At 39.5% G+C, this 27,672-nt stretch overlaps 1 protein-coding gene and 1 pseudogene across 2 annotated transcripts; both read right to left on the bottom strand.

The window, feature by feature from the left end:
- Positions 1 to 2,540: 2,540 nt before the first annotated feature.
- Positions 2,541 to 18,943, bottom strand: mRpL47 (mitochondrial ribosomal protein L47). 2 transcript variants are annotated; one of them, XM_076180269.1, is made up of 6 exons: positions 18,799 to 18,943; positions 16,015 to 16,179; positions 15,804 to 15,900; positions 15,463 to 15,580; positions 8,491 to 8,647; positions 2,541 to 2,754 (listed from the first exon to the last, which is right to left on the bottom strand). In XM_076180269.1, exons 1-6 carry the CDS (start codon positions 18,909 to 18,911, stop codon positions 2,604 to 2,606), a joined length of 801 nt encoding a protein of 266 aa, XP_076036384.1. In that variant the 5' UTR covers positions 18,912 to 18,943; the 3' UTR covers positions 2,541 to 2,603. The 2 variants fall into 2 exon arrangements, with proteins under 2 accessions (XP_076036384.1, XP_076036392.1); XM_076180277.1 differs by having other exon boundaries at positions 16,015 to 16,176; positions 18,799 to 18,939.
- A 132-nt stretch (positions 18,944 to 19,075) lies between these two features.
- LOC143022182 (histone H2A-like) lies at positions 19,076 to 21,277 on the bottom strand (annotated as a pseudogene).
- Between the last annotated feature and the right edge of the window lie 6,395 nt (positions 21,278 to 27,672).

Below are 27,672 nucleotides of genomic sequence, written 5' to 3'. Positions count from 1 at the left end.
TTTTCAAAAGCTGTGTCTGGGCATAAAATCAAGAAAGGAATAAAAAAACTCGATGAAACTTTTTTTTTCAACATCCTGACTCACCTGAGTACTGCAGCATTCAATGAGTTAATAGTCAAAGTTGAACATTCGCAAATAGAAGTTCAACAGCATCAATTTCTCCCCTGTTTCTGGAGTCAAGCATTTATGATGTGGGGTATAGACATTACCACCAATGCTGAAGAGGCGTTCATTTTCCACTGAAGATGGTGGAGATCACAGCATTTTGTTGGCAACTTTTCTAAGTTCAGGATATGAGTTGTGATTGTCTCTCCACTAACTCAAGGAATCTGTCCAAGTCATGTGGCTCCAGTGGGAGGGAGCAAAATTGATCAATTTCACTTTGTAGTGTCAGAACAAATGAAGATCTTAATCTATTTTTTTTTTTTTTTTTGAAGTTTCACTTTGTCCAAATTTGACAGCAAATCATCTAAACATGAGTCAAAGTCATAGCTGTTAGTCATAAAAGTATCAAGATGTATTTACCTAGTTGTAATATACGGGTGGGGAGCTATGCTCGTGGTGACCCGTCTTTGTATCTCTCTGCATCAAGTTTTGTCTTAAAATCTTGTATAGTGTTTGCACATATTGTTTTGTTGTCTAATTTGTTCCATGTATTAATGCTCTGTGTGGGAAACTGTTCCTTTTCAAGTTTTTTCTATAGCTATCTTTTTTCAGTTTTTTTCCGTGTCCTCTCGTTTTACCGTTGTCCCACACTAACAGGTCGTTCCTGTCTAAAACTTCCATTCCTTTCATTATTCTGTAGATAGTCAGCAAATCTCCTCTTTCTCTTCTTTGTTCCAGTGTTGGTAGGTTCAGTTTGGATAGTCTTTGCTCATATGTTAGTTCAGCGAGAGTCGGTGCTAGTTTGGTTGTCGCTCTTTGTAATCTTTCTAGTTTCTTAATATTCTTTTTGGTGCTGGGTGTCCAAAGTGATGCTGCATACTCAAGTTTTGGTCTTATTAGTGTAGTTAGTATTTTCTTTATAATTTCTTCATCCATATAAGTAAATGCCACTTTGATTGACCTCAATAAGTTGTAGGTTTCTCCAAATATTTTATTTATATGCTTATCAGGTTTCATGTCCTTTCCAATCATCACTCCAAGATCTTTTTCAGTTTGCTTTTTTTATTTTTGCTTCTCCAATTCTGTATTCTTTTGATATTCTGTTTTTACTCTTTCCAAATTCCATTATACTGCATTTCTTTATATTAAATTTCACTTCCCACTTTTGAGTCCAATTCCATATCGTGTCCAGATCTTGTTGCAATGAGTTGCAGTCCTCTTCCGTTTTTACCTTTTTAAGTAATTTTGCATCATCTGCAAAAAAATTCATATTGTTATGTATTTACTTGTCGAAATACATAAAAAAATCTTTATAAATGATTCACTTGGCAATAAATTGCCGTGGAGTAAGTGGGAGTAAACCTGTCTGCTTTTTCACAGGTAAAATTGACCGAGTCCACGGACGCTCGGATGATTTACTCTTATATTACTCTCCCTTAATTTCTGTTGTAGAGACTTTGCTGTTAAAAAAAAAAAAGTATTTAATACAAAAAGAAAATTAAAAATTAACATAATTTCCTCTAACATTTACTCTTGACTTGTGCTGCCATTTTAAAAGTTTCTCTGGTCATACATCCTTGTGTCTGCAGATTTGATCACCTCTGCATATTTTCAAATTGTGTGTTATGGTACTATATGGCAGTGTAGGTTTACCACTACCACAGCATATTCCTAGCCACCTCATTCCCTCAACTTGTGATGCTATGTGAAAATAAAATAAAGCAATGATTATTTGGTAGTGGTATCTTATATAGCACATAATATGCTGCATGGCCCTATACAACCACCAGAACTATGAATATAATAGGTGAATTATTTAATTGGCATCAGAAAAATATTGCCGATGCCAAAGTCGAAGCCCATTCTAAAAAAATATGCTTATTCTCGCCAATGCACCAAAAAAGTGCTGATTCTTGCTGATGCTGATTAATCAGCATACCCCTACTCCCAATGTCCTTCCAATCTCAACCCCTAATTTCAAATTTCTGCCTGGAACTCTTATGATTACCTCTCTTACCACCCAATTGATATACACATTGAACAATCTTGACAAAAACACACAACCTATATTCACCTCAAATCATCCACATTTACTCCCCTCATACATGACCTAATAGTCATGTAAACATTCTGGACAGTCTTCAACAGACTTCCACCTACCCATATACCAGTATCTATATACTTTACAAAGTTTCTATCGCATCCAAATTATGTCTTTATGAAGGCTATGAAACACCCAAAATATCCTTAACTTCTAGGTTTTCAGACCAGACTTACCACATAAACTTGATCTACACATTTTTTTTTTATCCTAAACCTACACTACTTTTCCCCAATTACCCTCTGTACAGATATGAAATAAAATCAACTATTGCCTTTTGATACATAGATAAATAATAGACATCTAAAAGGATGCAAAATAATCATACGCAATAATATCTTATGCATTTTATCTAACAAATTATGTACATTTCCAAACTTTTATCAAAGTAACTTTTTTAGTTTTCTTCTTGATGTCTCTGAACTGATCTGGCTTTCTTGTGAGCCATCATACGACGAACATCATGGTTGGGGTATTGTTCTTCTAATGCCTCTATGTCCATATTTGGGAACCGCTTAATAAGACCATATATGTGGTTGCGAGTACGGCTGCAAAATAAAATGTAAATAAATTCATCTTACATAATTGATTTGTGTGTATGTGTGTGTATATATATATATATATATATATATATATATATATATATATATATGTATACATATATGTATATATATATATTATATATGTATATATATATAGATACATACATAGAAATAGACATTTGGAAATGGATATTAAGAGGAGATTGTATGAAGGAGTGATTGTGCCGACAACACTTTACAAGGCAAAAACATGGAGCATAAAAGAGGAAGGAAGAAGGAGTTTGAATGTGTTTGAGTTGATATGCCTGAGAAGTATGATAGGGGTTACTAGGCTAGATAGAGTGAGAAATGAGGAGGTGAGGAGGAGAACAGGGGTGGAAAGGAAGTTGGGAGATAGGGTTGATGAAAGAGTATTAGTATGGTTTGGACATATGGAAAGAATGAGTGAAGAAAGATTAGTAAAAGAGGTGTGGAAGGCAGAGGTAAAAGGAGTGAACATGAGAGGGCATCCTAGGATGATGTGGATGGATGGGATAAAAGGGGCATCGGGAAAGAGGGGAATGTCTGCTGAGGAAGGATGGGAGAGGACAGAAGATAGGGGTGAATGGAGAATGGTTGTGTATGGATGATGCTGTGATGCATGAGGGGGAGTGGGTGGGGGATGAGGGAGTATGTATGAGAAATAAATTGACGCAGCACAAAGTGATTTCTCCCCGTCTGCTCCTTTTCTGCATGAGGGGACAGAGAGGGGAAGTCGCTCATTTAATGAAGTGGCCTTGCTGTGGATGTGCTGTATCTTGCGACACTGCTTTTGACCCAGGGCAGTGGACAAGATGCAGGGATGACCTGTCATCCAGGAGATGCCAAGAGGGAGGGAAGAGAGTAGAGAGGAGCAGAGTATGTAGGGGATGGAATGGTTGGGAGTGGTTTCTAGGCCTTGTCTTTTGTCTACCTCCCATGTAAGGGGGAAAAATACCTTTGGTATATGCATGTATATGTATATATATATATATATATATATATCCTGGTATATACATATACCAAGGTCCTTTCCCCTTCATAAGGAGGATGGCCAAGTCAAAGTACACACCCACCCTACACCCATCATTGTCCTTCCCATCTTCTATCTATATATAAGGGCTTCTTCCCCTTTACAAGGAAGGTAGCCAAGTTAAGGACATGCACCCACTCCCAGACACCACCTTTGTTTCCCTCTCATCTTAGCTCCTCATCAATGAAGAGTTATCCCTGTATCCCGCCCACTGCCTAGGGCAGAGGCAATGCAGTACAACACGGGAAGACCACTTCACCTACATGATGACTCCCCCTCCCCATCCCTTCATGTGAAAAATAGAGATGACAGGGAGAAATTCCTTCAGGCTGCATCAAAATATCATCCATACACAACCATTCTCCACTCACACTATCTCCTGCCTTCTCCCTTCCTTGCTCAACAGATATTCCCCTCTTGGTCAAAGTCCCTTTCACATCATCCATCCATTTCTGCCTTCACTCATTCTTTCAAAAGCATCCCTATAATCTTTCATTAGCTCTATCTACCAGCTCCCTTTCCACCCCTGCCCCCCTCCTTACCTCTTCATTCCTTGTAACCCCTACCATACTTCAAAGACACTTCATCTCTCACACATTTAAATTTCTCCTTTCTGCCTCTCTGAAATTCCAAGTCTCTGCTCCATAGTATCATAGGCACAATCACCCCTTTATATAATCTTCCTTTGCATTTATTCCCATATGCCTATTCCTCATGACACTTTTGAATCCCCGAGACATTTACTTGCTTCTCTAAATCTACAATTTATCTCCAACTCCACTCCTCCAGCCTCTCTCCTTTAAGACTTACTTCCAACTTGTGGCAATCCTCTCCACTTTTACATCTCATCACCTTACTTTTACCCACATTTACTTTCTCCTATTGCATACCTTCCCAAACTCGGTCACTGATTGGCTTAATTCCTATTCTGACCCTGCCACAAGCACAGTGTTGTCCACAAACAATAACTGGCTCACCTCCCCTTCTCTCAAATATCTCTAATGCCCTGCCTGTTACCTTAGCATTTACCTCCCACACCACCTCATCTATGTAAATATTGAAAAACCATGGTGACATGACACAGCCCTGAAACAGCCCCACCTTTAACTCATACCATTTGCTCTATTTCAAATCCTAACACAGACTCTACTTCTCTCATCAAAACTCTTGACTGCCCTTAACAGCTTTCCTCCAATCCCATATATATGCAATACCTCCCATCATGCCTTCTTGTCTACCTTGTCATAAGCTTTTTCCAAATCCATAAAGACCCAAAAAACATCTTTACCTTTTGGCAAAACCTTCGCACAAATCTGCCTTTCCACAAAAATTTGATCCATACATCCTCTACCTTTCCTAAACCCACACTGTTCCTCACCAATTACTCCCTCTGCTTCTCTCCTAATCCTTCCAATTCAAACCTTCCTTTTCAACTACGCTCAATAACGTGATCAATCTAAACCTACTACAATCACATTTATCCCTGATCAGGTTAAAAGCAATGCAACAAGATACAGCACCTCCACAGAAGGGCCTGACATTTGAAATTGATCTCTAGGCTGGACCCATGATCTCTCTCTTCCAATGTTCTCTGTTTAACATAAGAATGGAGGAGACTACAAGAGACCATAAGGCCTACACTATGCAGTTCCATGTCCATTATCACCTATCATCCCCACCCACAAAGTTATCTAGCCTTCTTGTAAAAGAACTGATAGTTTCAGGGCTCACTACAAGGTTACTAATCTATTCTACTTGTTGACCACTCTATTGGTAAACAAGTTCTCGCCTATTTCCTTCTTAAATCTAAATTTGTCCAATCTAAATCCATTACTGTGAGTCCTGCCCTGTTGTTCTAGTATGATGACTTTGCATCACCCTTTTTAAAGCCCTTGATCCACTTGAACACTATTAGATCACCCTGCACTCTGCATCTTTCAAGAGAGTGTAAATCAAGCTGCCTAAGCCTGTTCTTGTAAGGTAAATTTCTGAGCCCATGTATCATTTTGGTCATTCTCCTGTGTTTACATCCCCTTTTCACACAGAGAGAATTGCCAACCAGCAACTGCCCCCACTCCTCTTCCCTTTACAAGCGAGGTAGCCAAAGTCAAAGGTATAAATCCGCTTCCACCCATTTCATCAACACACACTCCATTCCCATTCACCACCACTTCCTCCCTCTTGGCTCCTCCTGTATGATAGGTCATCCCTATATTTTGTTCACTACCCTGGGTCCAAAGCAATGCAGCAAGACACAGCACATCCACACCAAGGCTGCTTCATTTAATCAGCAACCACCTCTCTGTCCCTTCATGTAGAAAAAGAGAGGATGGTGAGAAATTCCTTCAAGCTGCATCAAAATATCATTCACATATACTCCCTCAACCCCCCATCCCCCACCCACTCCCATGCATCACAGCATCATCCATACACCATTCTACAATCACCCCATCTTCTGTTTTCTCCCTTACTTGCTCAACTGACATCCCCCTCTTTCCCAATGGCCCTTTTACCCCATCCATCCATCCCATCCTTGGTCACCTCCTCATGTTCACTCCCTCCACCTCTGCCTTCCACACCTCTTTCACCAATCTTTCTTCACTCATTGTTTCCATGTGTCCAAACCATCCCAACACTCCTTCACCAATCCTACCCCCCAACTCTCTCTCCACCACCACTCTCCTCCTCACCTTGTTTCTCATTCTAACCAACCTAGTAACCCCTACCATACTTTCCCGGCATTTCATATCAAACACATTTAAACCTTCCTCTCACATGTTCCACATTTCTGCTCCATAGAGTACTGTTGGCACAATCACCCCTTTATACAATCTCTTCTTAGCATCCATTCCCATATGTCTATTTCTCATTACACTTTTTAATCACCCCCAAGGCATTTACCTGTTTCTCTCAATCTACATTCTATCTCCACCTCCTCTCCCCTTTCCTACCACAATTGCCCCCAAGTATCTAAAACTATCCACTTCCTCCAGTCTCTCTCCCATAATACTCACTTACAATTTGCTGTCATCCCCTTGTACATGTCATCACCTTACTTTTACCCACATTTATCTTCAACTTCCTTCACACACCTTCCCAAACCCTGTCACTGACTTTCTCAATCCCTCCTCTGATCCTGCTACAAGAGCAGTGTCATCAGCAAACAACAACTGGCTTATCTCCCATTTTTCTCAATTTTCTTTAACCTTCTCCAATCCCCGGCTCATCACCCTTACATTCACCTTTCACACCACCCCATTCATATATAAATTGAACAGCCATGGCAACATGTCACATCCCTGGTGAAGTCTCACCTTTACCTCACACCACTCTCTTCATTTCCAATGCTAACACAGGCTCCACCACTCACGTAAAAACTCTTCACTGGTATTAACTGCCTTCCTCCCATCCCATATATCTCCAGTACCTCCCACAGTGACTTCCTGTCTACCCTGTCATAAGCCTTTTCCAACTCTATTATCCTTACCTTTCCCTAAAACTTTCTCACAGATCCACCTTACCACAAAAATCTGATCCACACAACCCCTACCTGTCCCAAACCTACAGTATTCCTCACCAATTACTCCCTCTGTTCCTCTCTTAATCCTCCCAATCAAAACCCTCCAATAAGCCTTCTCAACTACACTCAACAAATTGATCCCTCTGAAACCACTACATTCACACCTGTACCCCCTTGTAAAGTGGAACTATACAGGCACTCCTCCAGTCCTCTGGCACTCTACCCTCTTATAGACAGACATCAAACAACCTCACCAGCCAGTCCACCATTTCTGTACCTCCCTTTTTTAGACACTCTGCATGACACCCATCCAACCCAAGTGCTTTACCTGCTCTCATAATTTTACTAACTGCTTTCATCTCATCTTTCCTTATTTCTCCTCCATTTTCCTCATTCATCAGTCATTTTCTTTGTGCTTTCCACTGCAACTACCTTTCCCACCCTATCCTTCTTCACATTTTACAACTCCCTAAAATACTCTGCTCATCTTACTCTTACTGTCATCTTTACATAATCATCTCTCCATTTGCACCTTTTACCTATTCTTCTCTACTTGATCTGCCTCCCCTTCCTCTCTTAATTTCCATCCAAAACACCTTTTTTTTTTTACTTTCAAAATGTTCTGTCATACTCTTACCCCATTTCACATCTGCTCTCCTTTTTGCCTCCTCTTAAAAGTTTGTGAAACAAATATTGGGTAGGGGACAGGGATAAACCCTCATCCATTAGGAACTATGACAGGAGGGACAATGAATGGGTTTATTGGAAGAAATATTGGACTGTCTGTGTTGTATTAGTGAAGGACTGTTTCTATGTTAGTAGCAGTATGAGAAAGGAAGTAATTGCTAATTGTTAGCTCTCCATGTGTGCAATGGTGGAGGAAATACAGATGAAGTTGACAAATATATTGGGCCTTGTCTGAAGACTGAGCATCAGTCCCCTGGGGGCTGCACCTCCTGGCAGAGGTGAAGGTGCTGATAGGTTCTAAGATGGACATCAGAGATTATTCTCTCTGATGTCTGTCTCACAGGACCACCACTTAAAGGTGTTCTTGGTCCCTTTCAGATATATATTAATATATTTCTTAATAATGACTGGAAAATAGTTACTAGAAACCAGACTGAAATTAGTCAATCTAGCCAATGATATGTCCACAAAATTCAAAACTTACTTGTATATTCTCTTCTTCTCCATATGACTCTTCTCTTTCATAAGTTTTTTGAACTTGAATACAGCCATTCCATGTTTCATTTTGCCTTCTTCTAATTTATATCTATTCATCCATTTTGGTACTGTATGTTCTGCATATTTCATGTATTTTCTCTGGCCTGTGAATGATTCAAAATGGCAAAATAAACATTCCCCCTTTCTTCTATTATTACATGAATTAAGATACTTCTTTGGATATGATAGCTAAATATAGTGAACATAAAATGCATTAGACAGTTGTATAAATAATCTTTCTAGCATGTACACAAACACATGAAGAGATGTATCTTCCACACAAATGCCTAAACTCCTGAAATAGCCTAGGAGCTGATATAGCATCAGCTGGAACCATATATGAATTTGTAACAAAATATGATAATTAGAGAATAAGGGATTGAAAGACAAAATAAAATTAATCAAACTGGTTATGTCTAATTTAAGCAGTCAATATTCTATGATCTTCACTGTCACCTCTACAGACCAAAGCCTGAATTTATAAAAGATCTTATCTATAGACAAAGTCTCGTCTTAGTTATCGTGAAATCATTGCATGGAGACATAATTATGATATTTACCTAGCTATGTCTCAACATAGTTAAGTTGTCACCATAAATACTAAATGAAAAAAATAAGTCAAAACAAAGGAATATTTAAAATCATAATATTTCATATATTAAGTCATTATTCTTACTTTTTCTACTCCAGTTGTATTTTTTGTTTAAGATATGGTTGCATCTAAATTTAAATATTTCTATTTTATATAAAAAAATGTTAAAGCACTGTCATGACAATGACACTTTGTAAACAAACAATTGGCAGTATATCTGACTACAGACCACCTGCACAGCATCACTTAAATTCCCCAAAACTTCACCACAATTATAGAAAACATACAGTGCAGGGCTTCTTACTCATTGGCTGATGCTTCTGCCTGATTAGTTTATTCATTCCTCCCCCTGCATCCCCCCAGGGATACTAATCTAACTTTACCTTACCTAACCTAACCCCCAGGGAAACTAATCTAAGCTTACCTTACCAAACCTTACCTATTATTTACATAAGAAGGGCAGTAGTGCAGAAAAAAAAAAAAGTACTACAGGCAATGCCTCCCACGTGCGGGTGTCGAGAATTCCAGTACGGCTGGTTAGGTTTGATAAGGTTATATTAATATTATGGGGGTCTGGAAGGCTAGCACTCAAACTAGGTTGGGTTAGATGTTTACGTGAGGTCTGGGGGCTCTGCCGCTAGTGAAGTTAGTTTAGGTTAGGTTAGGTTAATTTTACAGGGGGTTTGGGAATTCGGTGGCTTGCAGCTGGTACTAGATCCATCCACCACTACAATGTTGCACCCCGAGCACAACTTCTTGTGAGGAAGATGATATGCTCCAATGTGATCCATAAAAGAGTCATTGAGCCTCAACCCTCATACAAATACTAAATTCTATAGATTAACCCAAGGTTAGGTTAGGTTATTCTTTATTTTCTTCCTTTCCTAATGTATTCCCTTTTTTTATACTGGTACCTTTCTTTCTAATGGTTAGGTTAGGTTATCATTAAATCCAACGTGTCTAATAATTTCATCCCACAAATTGAATTCCTTTAAAAAAGGATTTAGGGCACAAGAACTTAATATGTTGTATATACAATAAATCAGTTCAGCATCACTCAGTTCGTTGAGAACATCTCTTCTCACACGAAAAGATCAAGGCTGGTGCTGGCGGGCTTGTTGTTGCTGTGCGGCCATATCACACTATGGTGGGAACATCAGCTGCTATGTTTACTCCTCACTAGAGTGTGCTATGTCAAAGTTATGTCTAGACATAAGCATTTAGGTCGCCAACATGGGGATTTAGGTAAAATTTCCTCCCTTTTGAAGATTTATGTCTAGACTTAGGGATTAGGATCTTTTATAAATTCAGCCCCAGAATCATTTCCCACTTATGGTGGGGGAACAAAGAGTAAAGAGAGTATAGTCAACCTTCCTATAGGGGGAAAGGGCCTTTTGTAAGTGCGTATGGGCCTGGTAGTGAGAAGAGCATAGAGGAAATGGAGGCTTTTTGGATGGATTTAAATGAGTGCATAGAGGGATTAGGGAGAAATGTCAATGTAGTTGTATTGGGAGACCTTAATGCTTGGTAGGTAATTAACAAATAGACAGAGTGATTGGGAAATATGGAATTCCTGGAAAAAATTGTAGAAAAGTTAATGGTGATGTGTCTCGAAAGCGAGTTGATGATAGCAAATACAGTGTTTAGGAACAAAGTCAAGCATAAGTACACATGGGAGAGGGTGGTGGATGGAAGGGTGGCAGATAGAGCGTTAATGGACTATATAGTGGTGACCAGTATAGTAGGAAGAGTTAAGGATGTACATGTTCTATGGGGAGAGAGTGAGGGAATATCAGATCATTTTTTGGTGGATGGTAAGTTGAGAGTGGAGAATAGGTGGAGAAAGAGGAAAAGGGCAGAAGGTAGGGAGGTGCTTAGAGTGAACTGCTTAAATGAGAAAGAAAAGGAGAAGGAGTATAAGAAGAAGCTCAGAGAGGAGTGGGAGGGAGTGAAGGATAGAACTAGGAGTGGAGGAGGAATGGGGATGGTTTAAGGAGGGAGTCATAAGGTGTGCAAAGATGGTGTGTGGAACAAGAAGGACAGGAGGAAATAGAAGGAAGGGTAGTGAGTGGTGGGATGAGGAAACAAAGAAGGGTGTAGAAGAGAAGCAGGCTTTCATAGACTGGTTATAAGTTAGGACGAGGGGATCATATGAGAGGTACAAAGTAAAGAGAAGTTGAGCATAAGATAAAGGAGGCAAAGAGGAGAGCAGATGTGAAATGGGGTAAGAGTGTGACAGAAAATATTGAAAGTAATAAAATAATGTTTTGGAAAGAAATTAAAATAGGAAGAGGAGGCAAATCAAGTAGAGAAGAAAATGTAAAAGGTGCAGATGGAAATGTGATAATGGGAGAGAAGGCAGTGAGAGAGAGGTGGGCAGAGTATTTTAGGGAGTTACTAAATGTGGAGGAGGATAGGGAGGGAAAGATACTTGCGGTGGGAAGCACTAAGAAAATAACCATGATGAGTGAGGAAAATGGAGGAGAAATAAGGAAAGATGACATGAAGGGAGCTGTTAAGATGATGAGAGCAGGTAAGGCACCTGGTCTGGATGGATGCCATGCAGAATGTCTGAAAAAAGGAGGTACAGTTATGGTGGACTGGCTGGTGAGGTTATTTAATGTTTGTTTAACCTGTACAGCATCAGCGGCATACGTTGTATGCTGTAATTGTTTTATGGATTGAGCATCAGCGCCATACGTCATATGCCACAATTTCAAAATTTTCGGTAAAAATAGGCATTGCGTTAAGGGTCAAATCTGTGGTAATGATCAAGTAGTCCTATCCAGACTATAAAAGGCACCTAAATTTTTTTTATTTATTGACAAAACTGGCAACCCTGGCAGCAATTTTTCAGGGGTAACTTGGGGTACAAAATCGACTTAAGGACATTATTTAGGCAATTCTGGTGTAAGAAACGAAGTATGAGGAGGTGAGGCTGTGCTCCAACAGTTAGGCAGGTGCTATTTAGTACATATTCAGACTATAGAACTGGCAATTTCGAACTGGCAATTTTCGTAATAAAATCGTAATACAAAATGTGGCCGGGCAATAATGGTGTGATGGATGTTTACTCAAACATTTACCAAAACAATAAGAAACACCACAATCACCTATCCTCCATAAAATTATATAAAAATAAAAAAAAAAGATACCGAAGCATCAATTTACCACATAACAAAGTGATAAATATTTACCCAAAAAATCCACAAAAACTATTTATAAACACATTTTCCATTAGTGTCAGACTATTATGGGTGACTACATTGACTTGAAACATCATAAATGTCAAATTCCTCCAATCTCTGAAACGAAGCTTCCCCGAAAAAATATGACCTCATTCAACCCACATGGAGTGAAAGAAAGTCTATGGATGGTCTTCCAAACTTTCACAAGATTAGCTGGTTTTACATAGTTTTGAGTTGATTTAAATAATAATAAAAAGATTCGAATGTAGTAGTTTCAGAGGGATTAGGTTGTTAAGTGTAGTTGGGAAGGCTTATGGGAGGGTCTTGATTGAGAGGATCAGGAGGGGAACAGAGGGAGTAATTGGTGAGGAACAATGTGGGTTTAGAACAGGTATGGGTTGTGTAGATCAAATTTTTGTGGTATGACAGATATGTGAGAAAGCTATAGGAAAAGGTAAGGATGTTTTTTTGGGGGCTTTTATGGATTTGGAAAAGGCTTATGACAGGGTAGACAGGAAGGCACTGTGGGAGGTTTTCCAGATATATGGGATAGGAGGAAAGCTGTTAACCTCTTCAGTACGGGCCTTAAATCTCACGGGCAGCAGCCAATGCCAGCCGTACGACGTGTCGTAATAATACTCGCATCATAAAATATAGTCACCACTTATATCGATCGTTCTTTTTATCACCCGTGAATTTTGAAAACCATAGAGAATGTGATTAAGGGCAGTTTATAGAGAATGTCAAAACGCAGGGGCGACTACAATAAATATAATCAAGACGCCGATATGGCAGCCTCGCATATCCACTTGCTCCTCATGACGCCTACGTATGCGGCACCGTATGGAAGGGGTTAAGAGCAGTCAAGAGTTTTTACGAGAGTAGTAGAGCTTGTGTTAGGATTAGAAATGGAAAGAGTGAGTGGTTTGAGGTAAAAGTGGGATTTCGTCAGGGATGTGTTATGTTGCTCTGGCTGTTCAATTTATATATGGATGGGGTGGTGCAAGAGGTGAATGCAATGATAGTGAGTCGGGGTTTGGAGATGGTTAAAGAAAATGGAGAAAAGTGGAAGATAAGTCAGCTGTTGTTTGCTGACGACACTGTGCTTGTAGCAGGATCAGAGGAGGGATTGAGGAAGTTAGTGACAGAGTTTGGGAAGGTGTGTGAAAGAAGGAAGTTGAAGATAAATGTGGGTAAAAGTAAGGTGATGAGATGTACAAGGGGAGAGAGTGGAAGTAGGCTGGAAGTGAGTATTACGGGAGAGAGACTGGAGGAAGTGAATAGTTTTAGATACTTGGGTTCAAATGTGAAGTGGAAGGGAGGAGTAGGGGTGGAGGCAGAATGTAGATTGAGAGAAGCAGGTAAATTCTTTGGGGGATTAAAAAGTGTAATGAGAAATAGACATTTGGAAATGGATGTTAAGAGGAGATTGTATGAAGGAGTGATTGTGCTGACGGAACTGTATGGGGCAGAAACATGGAGCATAAGAGAGGAAGAGAGGAGTTTGAATGTATTTGAGATGAAATGCCTGAGAGGTATGATAGGGGTTACTAGGCTAGATAGAGTGAGAAATGAGGAGGTGAGGAGGAGAACAGGGGTGGAAAGGGAGTTGGGAGATAGGATTGATGAAAGAGTATTAGGATGGTTTGGACACATGAAAAGAATGAGTGAAGAAAGATTAGTAAAAGAGGTGTGGAAGGCAGAGGTGGCTGGAGTGAACATGAGGGGGTGACCAAGGATGAGATGGATGGATGGGGTAAAAGGGGCATGGGGAAAGAGGGGAATGTCTGTTGAGGAAGGATGGGAGAGGACAGAAGCTAGGGGTGAATGGAGAATGGTTGAGTATGGATGATGCTGTGATGCATTAGGGGGAGTGTGTGGGGGATGGGGGGTGAGGGAGTATGTATGAGAAATAAATTGACGACGCTGCCTGAAGGGATTTCTTCCTGTCTTCTCCTTTTCTGCATAAGGGGATGGAGAGGGGGGTCGCCGAATTAATGAAGCGACTTTGCTGTGGATGTTCTGTGTCTTGCGACACAGGGCAGTAGACAAGATGCAGGGATGGGATGACCCATCATCCAGGAAGTGCCAAGATAAGAGGGAGGGAAGAGGGTAGAGGGGAGTGGAGTATGTAGGGGATGGAACGGGTGGGAGTGGTTTCTATGTCTTATGTTTCTGTCTTTTGGCTACCTCCCATGTAAGGGGGAAAAAACCTTTGGTATATGTATGTATGTATGAAACCCTTCCTTTACCTAGAACTCCATATCTTTTTTTCTCTACATTATGGGTTAGGGAGATATGAACACTACAACTGCACTCATACTTGTGTCAAGGAAGGTGACTAAATTAGACAGTGAGATGACTGTAATTCTTTCTGTACTTTTCTCCAGTGATAAGTCAGCACATGCTTTGACTTGGCCACCCCCCTTACAGTTGGGAAATGGCCATTGGTACATTTGTTGGAAGAGAAAAATTATAAGTTATTGCATCCAAGTGTAAAGTAATACTCAAGTGGGGCACTATACAGCAGCCTGGGGTGAAAATGGAGCTAAGAGAATGTTACAGGATTCTGGGATTGAATATGCAGTACATGAAAGCAAAGCTTGGAGGAAGAGTTCATTGATCAAATGGGGGAAGAGGTAGAAGGTGGATGCACTGTGGGTGGTGTGGAAAAAAAAGTCTGGATGTTAAATGCAAGAAAGAGAATTCATGTGGAGGCAGTGGAAACGAGATGCTTGAGGGTTACAAGCTTTATAGTATCTCTAAACTTGATTAAAGTAACATTGCTCTTGTACTATTGGACACTTCATTTCAAAAGGTACACTGTACACATTCCATATATCAAGGAGGTTGTTGCTTCAGGATTTGTTTGAAGGTTTTGCAATGATGTTATGATTTGAAATTAAGTTACAAGAGAACTGTGTTGAGCAAAGTAGGATAATAAGTAACAAGGAAGAGTATAACAAGAGTAAACTATTCTGTCAAACACAACAGAGCCTTCAGTAAATAGAGACTAAATCAATATTAGTACGATGTCATTAGAAAAAAATCACTAAGTAGGGATATACAAAGATATGTGATCATATGCTATGCTATCTATGCTGCACTTCTGAGGATTGCAAACATAGTGCATACTTACCAAATGGGTCAGTCTCATAACCTCCTGGTCTGCCAGGTTCTTCACCAGTTTCAAGAAGAGTATAAGCTGAATTTCTTTCTTTCACCACAGATTCAAGGTTTTTCATGCTCTCTTCCACCTGCAATGTATATATGGAACAACAATAAACACAAGGTCTTACAAATCTTATTCCCTCCAAAGAGAAGTCAAGGCAAAAGTAATAAACTTTCTCAAATATTTGGGTAATCAAGTTTCCTCCAAGATTAGGGAAATCAAGTTACCACAAAACAGCCCACATGCATGATTGAACAAATTTACAGTCAATACTGGCTGTTGCCAGTTACCAAGTCTTCACTTCTTACCTTGTCAATCCTTTCTGGATTAGGAAATAATTCATTTTCCTCCTTACATGCATATTCCATAGTTAACAACATATTCTTCTCCTTAAGTAATACAAACCTATTGAAAGAAAACAGAAAACAAAAATTATTATGAATATCAACCGCCTAATACACAACTGGAGAGTAATAAAGTACTGCACACCATCTTCAAACTGAACACATCACAGCATACCAAAGTTTATGCAGATCTTCATTACTCTTGATTCGAAGTTCATCTTTCTTCCAAGATCGTCCTACACGAACTTCCTGTGAGCCCCAGTTCTTTTCGTCATCAAAAAACTCCATCAGCCCAAACTGGTAGCTGGATGAATGAAAGCCAGAACATGGTAGTGATCTTCTGGAAGAAGAAAAATCAATCAGTCAAACCATTGTCCCTGGTCTCCCTTGCAAAAGACCTGTGCCACCCCCCCAGAAAGAAAGAAAGAACGAGAGAAAGAAAGAAAGAAAAAACAAAAAAAAAAACAGAAGTTTCACTGAACTGGGTACTTATCCTTGATGAATTTAAGATCTGGACATATACATTAGAATACAAGTGGTGGAGCAATAAAGCTGAGAACTATATAGGTTATGTAAACTTAATTAAACTCTAAGCTAGCTATGACCATGTAAAAACTAAACAGTTAATTGCCTTTAAAACTGAATATGCATTTATCATCAAACAATATAAATATGCAGATTCACTACCCAGTTTCAAGTAATGGTAAGGGGAGTGTCATGTACTTTGCATGAATAGAATCCTGTGATTGTGCTGTGTCATGCCCTTATGTGAATAAAGTCTCCTGTTTGTATTTTTAAGGCAAGCCTTGCATGAATACTATGAGTAATGTATGTTATAACTTGTATTTCATCAAATTATGTCATATAATACCCATTGTGCAATACCCATCTGTTAGAGTGTGCTTCATTACATCGTCATGACACCAAGTTCAGGGAAACATTACATAATTTGGCACAAAAGATTGTTCTGCTTTCCCATTGGTTGGAGGTGTTTAAACTGCCTACTTTGGGTATGTTTTGGCATCCCAGAAATGTAAGCATCCATTCCCAGGCCATAAAAGGCAAAGCAGAGATCTGCACGACCTTAACTTTTTCTTTTTTTTTCCTTTTTGTGTTGTGACTAGCCTGGCCCATAGGTGGGTTGTGACAGGGAGCTATGAGCAAAATGTCATTAAGTTAGCACTGACCACCCAGAGTATGTGGCCATTAAAGAGTGAGTTGGTACAACCTATTGAAACACTTGCACCCAAAGGCACTGAATACAACAAGAGTATTCTCTAAATACTTTTAAGTAGTTTCCATCGTACCTTTTTTGAAGTGCACACCTATGTAATATAGCATTTAAAAGTTAAATATTTTGTAAAATGTAGTACATCAACATAATATACATTTTTCTTGGGTAAAATCAATTACAGAAAAAGTTGCTAAAAGCAATACACTAATGAATGGAGCTGCAGTGACTGTCTGAGATGCCATCTTTGTTTTGACAGATGTGGAAGTCAAAGATGACAATGATTACCCTGATGACCTCCAGAATTACAGGCACCACAATATTAAATACAGGTTAGGTAGGTTAGGTTAGGTAGATTAGGTTAGGTTAAAATAGATGGCATTATTTTAGGAGTGCATACCTACACAATAAAGTACAGTGGAACCCCGCCATTCGTCCACCTCTCTACTCATACAACTCGTTATTTGTCCAACTTGTTAAAGTAAAATTCAACTCGTCATTCGTACGCTTGCCCAGCGACTCGGACAGCGTCACCTTGTTACTGCCTGCGCCACGCAGTCACTTCAGCTCAGTCTCGTGCTAGCTTCTGTACGCTACGCATCATTCATGCAAGCTTCATGAAACTTTGTACTACTTTATTGCTATTTTTTGTTATTCTTATTAAAAATAGTGCAGCCATGGGTCCAAAAAAGATTAGTGATTCAACCAAGCCTAAAAGGAGAGCAGTGAGAACGACAATAGAATTGAAAAAAGAACTCATTGCTAAGTTTGAATGTGGAACTCGTATCTCTGACCTGGCAACTCAGTATGGCATGGCGAAATCAACCATATCATCTATACTGAAAAATAAAGACATACTAAAAGAGGCTAATGTGGCAAAAGGAGTGACTGTTCTTGCTGTGAACAGGTCACCTATAATTGAACAAGTGGAAAACTTTTGTTAGTTTGGATTAACGAAAAACAACTTGCTAGTGACAGCATTTCTGAAACAATAATTTGTGAAAAAGCAAAGCAGTTGCATGATGACCTTAAGGGGGTACGCGACACCTGGGGGGGTGAATTTGGTCAAGATATGGCATTTTTCAAAACTGTGTTCAAAATGTTCGTATACCATTTAGAAATAAATCCCGACAAATAATTTTCGAAGCTGTGTTCGGTAATTTTGCAGAGGATAAAAACGTAACTTTTCTTTGATCATATTACATCGAAATCACACATTTTAAAGAAAATAGTTCAAATAATGCAACCATATATATATAGAAGTGTGCATTTGAGCAAAAACCATCCTTGTTTGAGTTTTGTTGGTATGTTCGGCTTTTATCGGTTTTGTTCGGTTTGTTCGGCAATTAGGGAGACCCTGCAAAAACAGCTTTTACTAGGAACATTTATGAATTATATATTAATAAAATGTTAAAATGCATATCTTGAAACATATCTGCTTTTAAATTCTGCGATTTAAAAATCAACCCCTTCTGTGTTGAGTGCTACTTTTAATCTGACTACTGTAACTAGCAGGACAAATTGCGGGGCAATATCATAAAATATGAACTAGCTCAGTAATCTATTATCTATTATCATGGAATCGATACTTTCACTAACCATTTGGGTGAAATGACGAAAAAGTACTCAAAATTCACTTCTGTAAGAGGGCAACAAACTAGATATAAAATGATAAATAACAATACAAATTACAAGTTTGCAATTGGTCCACATTATTCATTAATTTACCTGAAAATATTTTGCACAATGTCCTGTGATCGAACATTTGTTAAATTTCTAATACTTAAGCCATTTAATTTAAGAGTTAATGACAATACTGACGATATCCTCCTGAACGACATGTTTTTTTTACATCACTGACCATAACAAACTTTTGTGTTGCCAATGAAGCAGATAAAATTGCCCTAGATTACTACATAAAATTTGCTAGATACGCGTTAAATAATTACGTTTCTACTTACATTATGTGAAAATGTTAATACATAAAATTGTTTCACTAAGCATAGTAAGACCTAACTATCCAACATAATGCGTTTAAGTTATGTATTCACATTTTTAGATGCCAAAAAACATACTCTCAAGACCCTTATTATTTATTTCTCTGACTTTTTTTTGACAGCTATTAGTTTCTCTCAGATAATAGACACGAACAAGAAGTTTAGAGAGGTCGCTTGCGCCTTTAAGGGGGTTTTACACAATCAAACATGTTGGCCAACTCGCTCATCAAACCTCAAACACAATATGCTTGAAGAGATGTTACACGTTCAGACCAAACAGACAAGCAACCTCAGTCGGTGCCAAGAGGAGAAGGGACAACATGTCCCATACTCAAGACGTGGTGATGGCAATTGGGATAGTGATTGCCCTCAACGAAAAGAAAAGGAAGCGTTCAAAGTGGACATAGGACTGGCTACTGAAAAGGGACCACATTTCTCATACCAACTTTAATGAAGGAGCTGAAATTACACCAAGATGATTGGCCATGGACGAATCAGCATATTTAGTACTTCTGAATTTGGTCACTCCATTCATTACTTGTAAAGACACCGTTATGAGAAAGTCCATTAGCCCTCATGGCTGAGCACAACATTGCATTTTTTAGCAACGGACAGATCTCTGCAAGACTCGAGATTTTCAGCTCTCATCACAACTATAATAGTACCTTATCTAGGATTATACCAGAAACTTGGCATGCCTTCTTAAAAAACTACGAAGACAGTTGAATTTTTTTTTCATCACATCATCCCGCGTGCACTGAAGGTCAAGTTCTTTTAGCTTTCCATGAAATTCATATACACATTTATTTCTTAAATTCCTATTATTCTTTCGATTTCACCTTCCACAATGACATATGCTTCCTATATATGTCAATGAAAGTTACCATAATTTCCCTTTCCTTGTCCTTAACGGCACACGTATAATTCATTTTGGAAATAATCGGGAAGTCTGTCACTGAAGGAACGGCTATACATGTTACCTCAGCGAGATTTGAGTATATATGACGGTTGGAGACTGATGCGTGTTCAGACATTCGTGCATGGACATGAACAAGCAAGCTCCGCCCACAAAAGTCAGGCCAGATCAAACATCCGTCCAACACGTTGGTCCAACATGTTTACCACTTTCACATGTTCAAACATACTCTCAAACACCGTGTTGGCCAAGATGTTTGACCGTGTAAAAAACCCTTTACTTCTTCATTGTCTTCTTGGGCAGGAGAACGGCCTGGATGTTAGGCAGGACAACAACCTGGGCGATGGTAACGCCAGAGAGGAACTTCTTGAGTTCCTCGTCGTTGCGGATGGCAAGCTGAAGATGACGAGGGATGATACGGGTCTTCTTGTTGTCGCGGGCAGCATTGCCGTCCAACTCGAGGACCTCGACAGCCAAGTATTCCATGACTGCTACGAGACAGACAGGGGCACCAGCACCAACGCACTCAGCGTAGTTGCCCTTGCGGAGGAATCTGTGAATCCTACCGACGGGGAACGACCAACCCTGCTTGAGCGATACTTTGACTTTCCTTTAACCTTTCCACCTTTGTCACAGTTAGACATGATGAGTTTTGTTGTGAACGAGGGTGACCGTCTTACTCGGTGTAACAGCTGTTGAGGATATAAAAATGCGGCCGGCCCGAGCTAGATATACCGGTATATAGGGGTAGCAATTGCTTACCCTAAGTTGTGGTATAAATAAGGAGGTAATAGATAAGTGATACAGTATATTGTTGCGAGGAATTAAGAAAGTGTAGATGAAAGCGCTCGTCTTACTAGCTTGCATCCCGATGAAATAATAAAATCGCATAACAGCAGCAGGAATAAAACTTCCCAGATGAATCAGCCAGTTAGAGGATTAATGAGAATAATTTTATAAGCAGAGGCAGTGGTTCTAAAATCAGCATGTTCTCTAGCCAATATTGCATCGCCACCATATAGCGGATCCACACCAGGTTTATGATTAGATAAATTTCTATTTTATTCCGCAGGTCCCCCTCCGCCATGGGTCACTCTGACAAGACCATCACTGATGAGAGCCCCTTCCACCACTACCTGTTGGAGTGGAGAATCACTGCAATTCTAAGGCTGCGTTTACACTAAGCGAATCGAATCGATCACAACCAAAGGGAAGATAGTCAATCAGAAGGCCAGACTTTCCAATGGGACCCGTCCGTGATCCCACCATGGGGTTTAAAAGAACGGTCTCTTGCCAACCGAGACATCTCTACTGCGTCGGCTGGTGGAGTGTCAGCCCACCCCCCCTTTAAATATTTATCATGTTAATTTTTTTCTGAGTACATACACTATTATCGTTAGGAAAGGGTGCATTCATTAGGATGTGCATACATATATCACATATGTATGCACATCACGTGGTTGTAGGAGTGTGTGTGGCAAACCACACACACTCGTACACAGAATCACCTTCCAAACGGGCTCACCTTAAAAGTCCGTGGGAATCTTTTTCCCGAATTTATAACAACAACAACCAACCGAGAGCAGAACAGTTTCACCGACCGTCGCAGCAACTCACATTCAGCTCCAAAACCTCTCTCCTAGCATCGATAGAGGACCTGGAGCTCCAGATTTCAGACTCACCGTATACTCATTCAGTGATTAAAGGAGATCAGATTACCCAGTGGCGGATTAAGGCTCTTCTGGCCCTAAGGCAAATTTCAAGATTTTTTAAAATATGGCCTGAACTAATGATAAAATTTATATTATTGTACAATAATAATATAACAAATATCCATTAGTAAACATTTATTTCTAAACATAACCTTATCAATTTTACATATGTTAAGGTAAGGTACTAATACATACAGTAAACTCGCGCTTATCCGAACGCGTTTTAACCGAATAATCGCATTAACCGAACATTTTCTCAATACGGTAGCCAACGCTTTAACCGAACGTATTTGGATCTCAACTGAACATTCAAACACCCCGCCGCCTCTTCCGCCACCCGCAAGCTTCACCAAGTGCTCACGGTGGCAGCACACTCCATGTTTACACCTGATCGGCTGTTTGGCGGTACATACATTCGTGAGTCCTCTCGGTGACGATACAGTATCACAAGCTCTCCTTAAACATTTTCTCTTTATACTCTATAGAATATGCTTATAGATTATTATAAGCATTTCCATGTGTATGTTAAGTTTACAGGTACGAATATTGCAGCTGACATTACCGCATAAAAATCTACGGAAATGAAACACACATAATAGGATTAACCGAACATTTCGGTTAATCGGACATTTCTAATCCCCCTTGGAGTTCGGATGAGTGGAAGTTTACTGTACATGTGTTTTTGTATACATTATCAAATTTCACTTTTCTTGCTTTGACAGTAGTAAACTCATCAATCATAGAACTGAAGTCAGTTTCGGATAGCAAATCTTTTTCAATGCACAGAAGTGCCAACACACCAAGGCGGTGCTGACTCATTGTGGATCGCTTTACATCCTTAATTCGAGTAAGCTGGGAAAATGACCGTTCACCAGAGCAATTAGTAGCCATCAGTGACAAGTAAATTCGCAAAGCCACTTCAGTGTTTGGAAATGCAGTTGAAATTCCAGTTTTGTGCATTAATTTGGACATATGTTGAGCAATACCTGTTGACGCTCCTTTGCTACATTTCTTCTTTGTCTGTTCCTTATACCAACAGATAAACTGACAGAATTCTGAATAGAATCAGAGGAAAGATCACTTGCATACACAGCCACAATATCATCAGACATTGATTCAAACTCAGTCAGAACACCAAACGCTGCTGCATGGTTGAATATGCTTCAATGCGTTTTTTCAAAACACTGTTCAGTTGATCGATGATGACATTAAAAGTGTTAACTTTAAATTTCTGCTTTCCTGTCATACCTTCCATAGCATCTGCAGCACTTCCTTCACTAATATGCTTCTTGCGTTTAGGTATTCGGCGTGTTTCACTTTCATACTTATAAGAGCTGTTTCCACAACGGTCAGAGGCTTTCTGCTCATAAATGTCAAATTTCTCTCTGCAATCACTTATGAATTGAACCAGACTCTTCAAAAGACCAATAGCAGTTGTTAGTTCAATGGTAGCACTTTGCAGCAACTTGCTGCATTGGTTGAAGCGCTGCAGAATGTCATTCCAAAGTTCACACATGAAGGATACTTCTATGGTATCCATATGCTCTGCCAAAGCGTTTGCCTGATTTTGAGTATCCCTATTCTGACTGTCATCAGCTGCAATTTCCTCAAGAGCACTGTGGAACTGCTGATATCCTTGGAATATAGCCTCAGTGGCATCAGCACTAGCAGACCATCGGGTATCTGATAGGTGTTTAGGAATAAGGCAATGAGGTTTCTGTTCTATGTGGATTAGCAGAATCCTTCATCGATGTGTAGATGCTACAAAGAATGTGTACAAACGCTGCAAAAACCCAAAGTATGAAACGGCTTCAACACAGCAATCCACTGATGAATCGTTTGGCAAAAATATGTGTCGAACAAAAATTCGAAGCAAAAATTAACTATTTGAGCAGAAATAAACCTGTCAGCACTCTGAGTCGCTCATGATGGGCCATAACCGTTTAAGGTTCTCTGAGTTTCTGCCACCAACAGTACACACGGACAAGGACATACATGTAGAATATGTAAACAACGTCAAAAGAAAGGTCTATTGTTCTGATGATTAAGAAACTTAAGAATTTTATTGTTTTACAGCCAAAGCACTTAAACATAGTAAACAACTTCAGACCTTTCACAACGTGGCTAATTACCGATAACTGACACGTAACATTTTTCTCTTAGTCATAATCAAAATTTTTGGACTGCCAGAAATGGCCTGTTTTTTTTTTTTTTTTTTTTTTTTTTTTTTTTTGTGGCCCTAAGGAATGTGCCTAGTTTGCCTTATGGTTAATCCGCCACTGAGATTACCCACATTTATCTTCAACTTCCTCCTCTTTGGTTGTCGATATCATAACACAACAGACGCATTGTAGCACATGTTCAGTTAGTGTGTTTTTGGTATTGTTTGTTCGGTTTGTTTAGCATGATTTTTCACGAAAAAAAGTGGCAGAGTTCATTTTTATTCATGACACTTGGTCTGCACCACAGTCGGTTGGCGGTCATTTAATTCGATGGCTACGGGCCTCTCGTGTGCGACTTCGCCAATAACAATGCTGTTTTTTTTTTCTTGTTTACTTTGATATCAGAAAACAGGTGCATGATGATCGCTTTAGATTTTTTTTAACAATTATATATGTAACAACTTTTTTCATTTATATATTTGTTTCCGTGTAGGGGGAAAAAGCCTTTGGTATGCATGTTGGTATATAATAAATATACGGTTGACTCCTATTGTAACAGAATACAACTTACAAAAGCCATGTACAAAGGTAAATTAGCTGTCAGTTGAAAGGTGAATCACTGTAGTTGTCAATGTCGTCTTATATACGAAGTCATTTACAAAACGCATGATGATCACACCCTGAAAATAGACAAAACCACACACTTTATATATTTTCTTTATTGAATTATGATATATCATACATACATCACATTTGTCCAGAAATCCCTGGACAGTGGAAGGAGGGGGTGATTGAGGGACATGAGAATTCTCATACATCGGGAAATTGAAGGGGAATAGCTTCAGTTGGTAGTCAAGTCCAGGAAATTTGGGACGCCAGCCGAGACCACGCACGTTCCCTTCAAGCCGAGCGTCTAATTTCGAGGGACCAGAGAAATGTTTCTCAAAAGGACAAAGCTCGCGTAAATCACAGTCCTAGGGTTAATTAAACAAAACTTACTACACTGATTTTGATATGATTTAAGATATCTCCAGAATCAGTGGCATGCAAATGATATTCAACAAGTTTTATCTTCAATTATATAATGTAAATTATTTCACAGCAATTCAATTGTCAACTAACTGGGCAAGATACAACATACGTATTTGGTTGGAGACTTCCTACCTGGCTAGCCCTGCGCACTCTAAGACTAACACAATAAGATAATATCTCTGATTTTTCCTTCGGCCTCTCCTTTAATAGTACACTGACAGGTGATGTCTTCAAATGAGTGGATGCCCTCAGTTGAACAGGATGCTGTTGATATTCGTGGATCCATGTGTCGCATGGGAGCGGCGGGAACCATGCCTGCCCTTAGTCGATAGTACTGAGTACGTGTGGGGGAGGGGAATCGAGTCCAAGGATTTCATTTCCTCGATTTCTTCGATCTTTCCACTTCGTTCACACTCTAGAAGTCAATTTTCCTGAACACGTAAGTCCACGTATTGAATCACTGGAGTGGGATTGGCAATGAACCTCGACTGATCTTGTAGATTCTGAATTCGGGGCACGTCACGAAGCACATTTTTTGTTTCTGTAAGTTTCCGGGACACTCTAGAATCGATTCACTGTAATGTGATTGGCGATGGCCAACGACGAGAATATTTTGTTCATGTTGATTTTGTTCACTGGCGATGTTGCGAGGTCCTCAGAGGACGTGTTCTATGGGAGTGTTGCATGCCTACTGCCACGTGTAATACAAGCGGCATCAAGCATGAGGAGGGTACGCTGATTTTCGGCGGGCACTTTTCCAATCGTTAAATTGCGAGAGGAACGCGACGCAACGTTTGGGCAGAAGTTGAGGCAATTCCAATAGGCTTGTGAGGTAGTTACTAATTACAAGAAAGGGACACATTATCCTAACTAGCCTAATTGAATCTAGCCTAGACGTGAAGTGGCAAGTGCGCAGGTGGGGGGGGGTGTATGAAACGCAGCGGACTCCCAACCAAAACATTAATAAGATCATATGGTAATATATAGGTAAAATGTATCAATCATAATAAAAAAGTACAAGGATACAAAAATGTAATATGATGAATTAATTTAACTAATTGATAAGTTGAGAGATTTCAATTTAAACATTATAGCACCTGTAATGACTTCGATCATGAACTTATGAAGACATCTTGGAAGACGGAGGGGGGAATTCCTGAGTAAATAGAAGATACTTAGACTCGATAAGGTACTGCGACTAATTAGCGCTAAACTCTGACAACAGCTGCTGGGGAGAAGGGGAAGCAAAAATACCAAGTAGTTACTGGAGGCCTTAAGACTTCCAGCGCTTCCATAGAGCGAAGGAAAATAGCCGAAGGGGCTGAAAAGAGACGAAAGAAAATGGGAAGCACTAGGCAGTGTGTCACAACGCCAAAGTTGTAACATAATATAACCATTTTCACTGATTTGGATTTTGTCTGTTGGGGTATTGTCCGTTCACCAGCAGAAGTATGTTGAAGGAGATGGAAGAGTTTTCAGAACAATTTCACCAATCTCTGGATATCCTGCTTTCACTTTTATCCAAATTGAACCAAGTAATGTTGCAGTTTCGAAACTCCTCTTCAATCCTTCGTTAACAGCCAGCTCCAACAATTTATCCTCCATATCGACACTTAAGTTATCTTACAGTGTATAAATGGATTTCGGATCCATCCACCCTTTCCGTGATCTTATTCGTCAGTACGAAGATAGTATAATGAATACAAATGTAACTACTGGGTCTGAGAAAATCTCATTCATGTGATCTCAACTTGTGCTGAAATCGTTGGCCTCTGAAATGTCAGCCTCCTGTCTTGACCCCAAAACATTGAACTTTAATTATGATACTTTTAGAGCTAATTTCCTCAAAATCTTTTCTGATACCCCTATAGGTGATAATTTTCAATGGTGCTTTAAGTTTACTGATGTCCTTACATCCCAACTGGGCACTCTTAACTATATGCGTGCTCAGGCCCAGGCCAGCAAGATCACTTTCGAGGCCTTAGAGTCGTTCTAATCAGATTGGGTAGATAGAGATGCTATCACTTTGGATAGGTTCCGCCTTATTTTGGAATTTCTTTTTTATATACTATTACTGGTGCCTTTTGAGAGGAGAGCAGCATCTTCTCTCAGCTATAAGATGGATGAATCCTTATTATCTTTTGCGACTCGGCTTTCAAGTAAACTAAAGGAAGTACCTTCTGGTTCTTTGTGTATTAACATGGTATTCATACCATAGATGATAGGGTCAAAGCAGTTTGGGACTTCCCTACACCTAGGTCAGTTGAACATGTATGTTCCTTTCTTGGACTGGCAGGATACTATAATGCATCCATCAAGAATTTTGCTTCAATTGCATCTTCCCTTACTTGTCTTCTCAAGAAGGATACTTCCTTCCAGTGGCATGATGTTCATCAGGAGAGTTTTGATTCATTAAAGCATGCCCTTATCGAGGAACCTGTGTTGGCATTCCCTGATTATAGTCTTCTCTTTACTATTTGTACAGATGCTTCTGGTACAGGTATTGGAGCTGTACTTATGCAGCACAAAGCATAAGATAAAGGAGGCAAAGGGAAGAGCAGATGTGATATGGGGTAAGAGTATAACAGAAAATTTTGAAAGTAATATATATTTTTTTTTCTAAGGAATTAAGAGAGTAAGAGGAGGCAAATCAAGTAGAGAAGAAAGGTAAAAGGTGCAGATGGAGAGATAATAATGGAAGAGAAGGTAGTGAGAGGAAGGTGGGCAGAGTATTTTAGAGAGTTGATAAAGGTGAAGGAGGATAGGGAGGGAAAGGTAGTTGC

Source organism: Oratosquilla oratoria, chromosome 3, assembly GCF_046742065.1.
Source record: "Oratosquilla oratoria isolate Oo_2021 chromosome 3, ASM4674206v1, whole genome shotgun sequence".
NCBI lineage: Eukaryota > Metazoa > Arthropoda > Malacostraca > Stomatopoda > Squillidae > Oratosquilla > Oratosquilla oratoria.
This window is presented reverse-complemented; position numbering and strand designations above follow the sequence as displayed.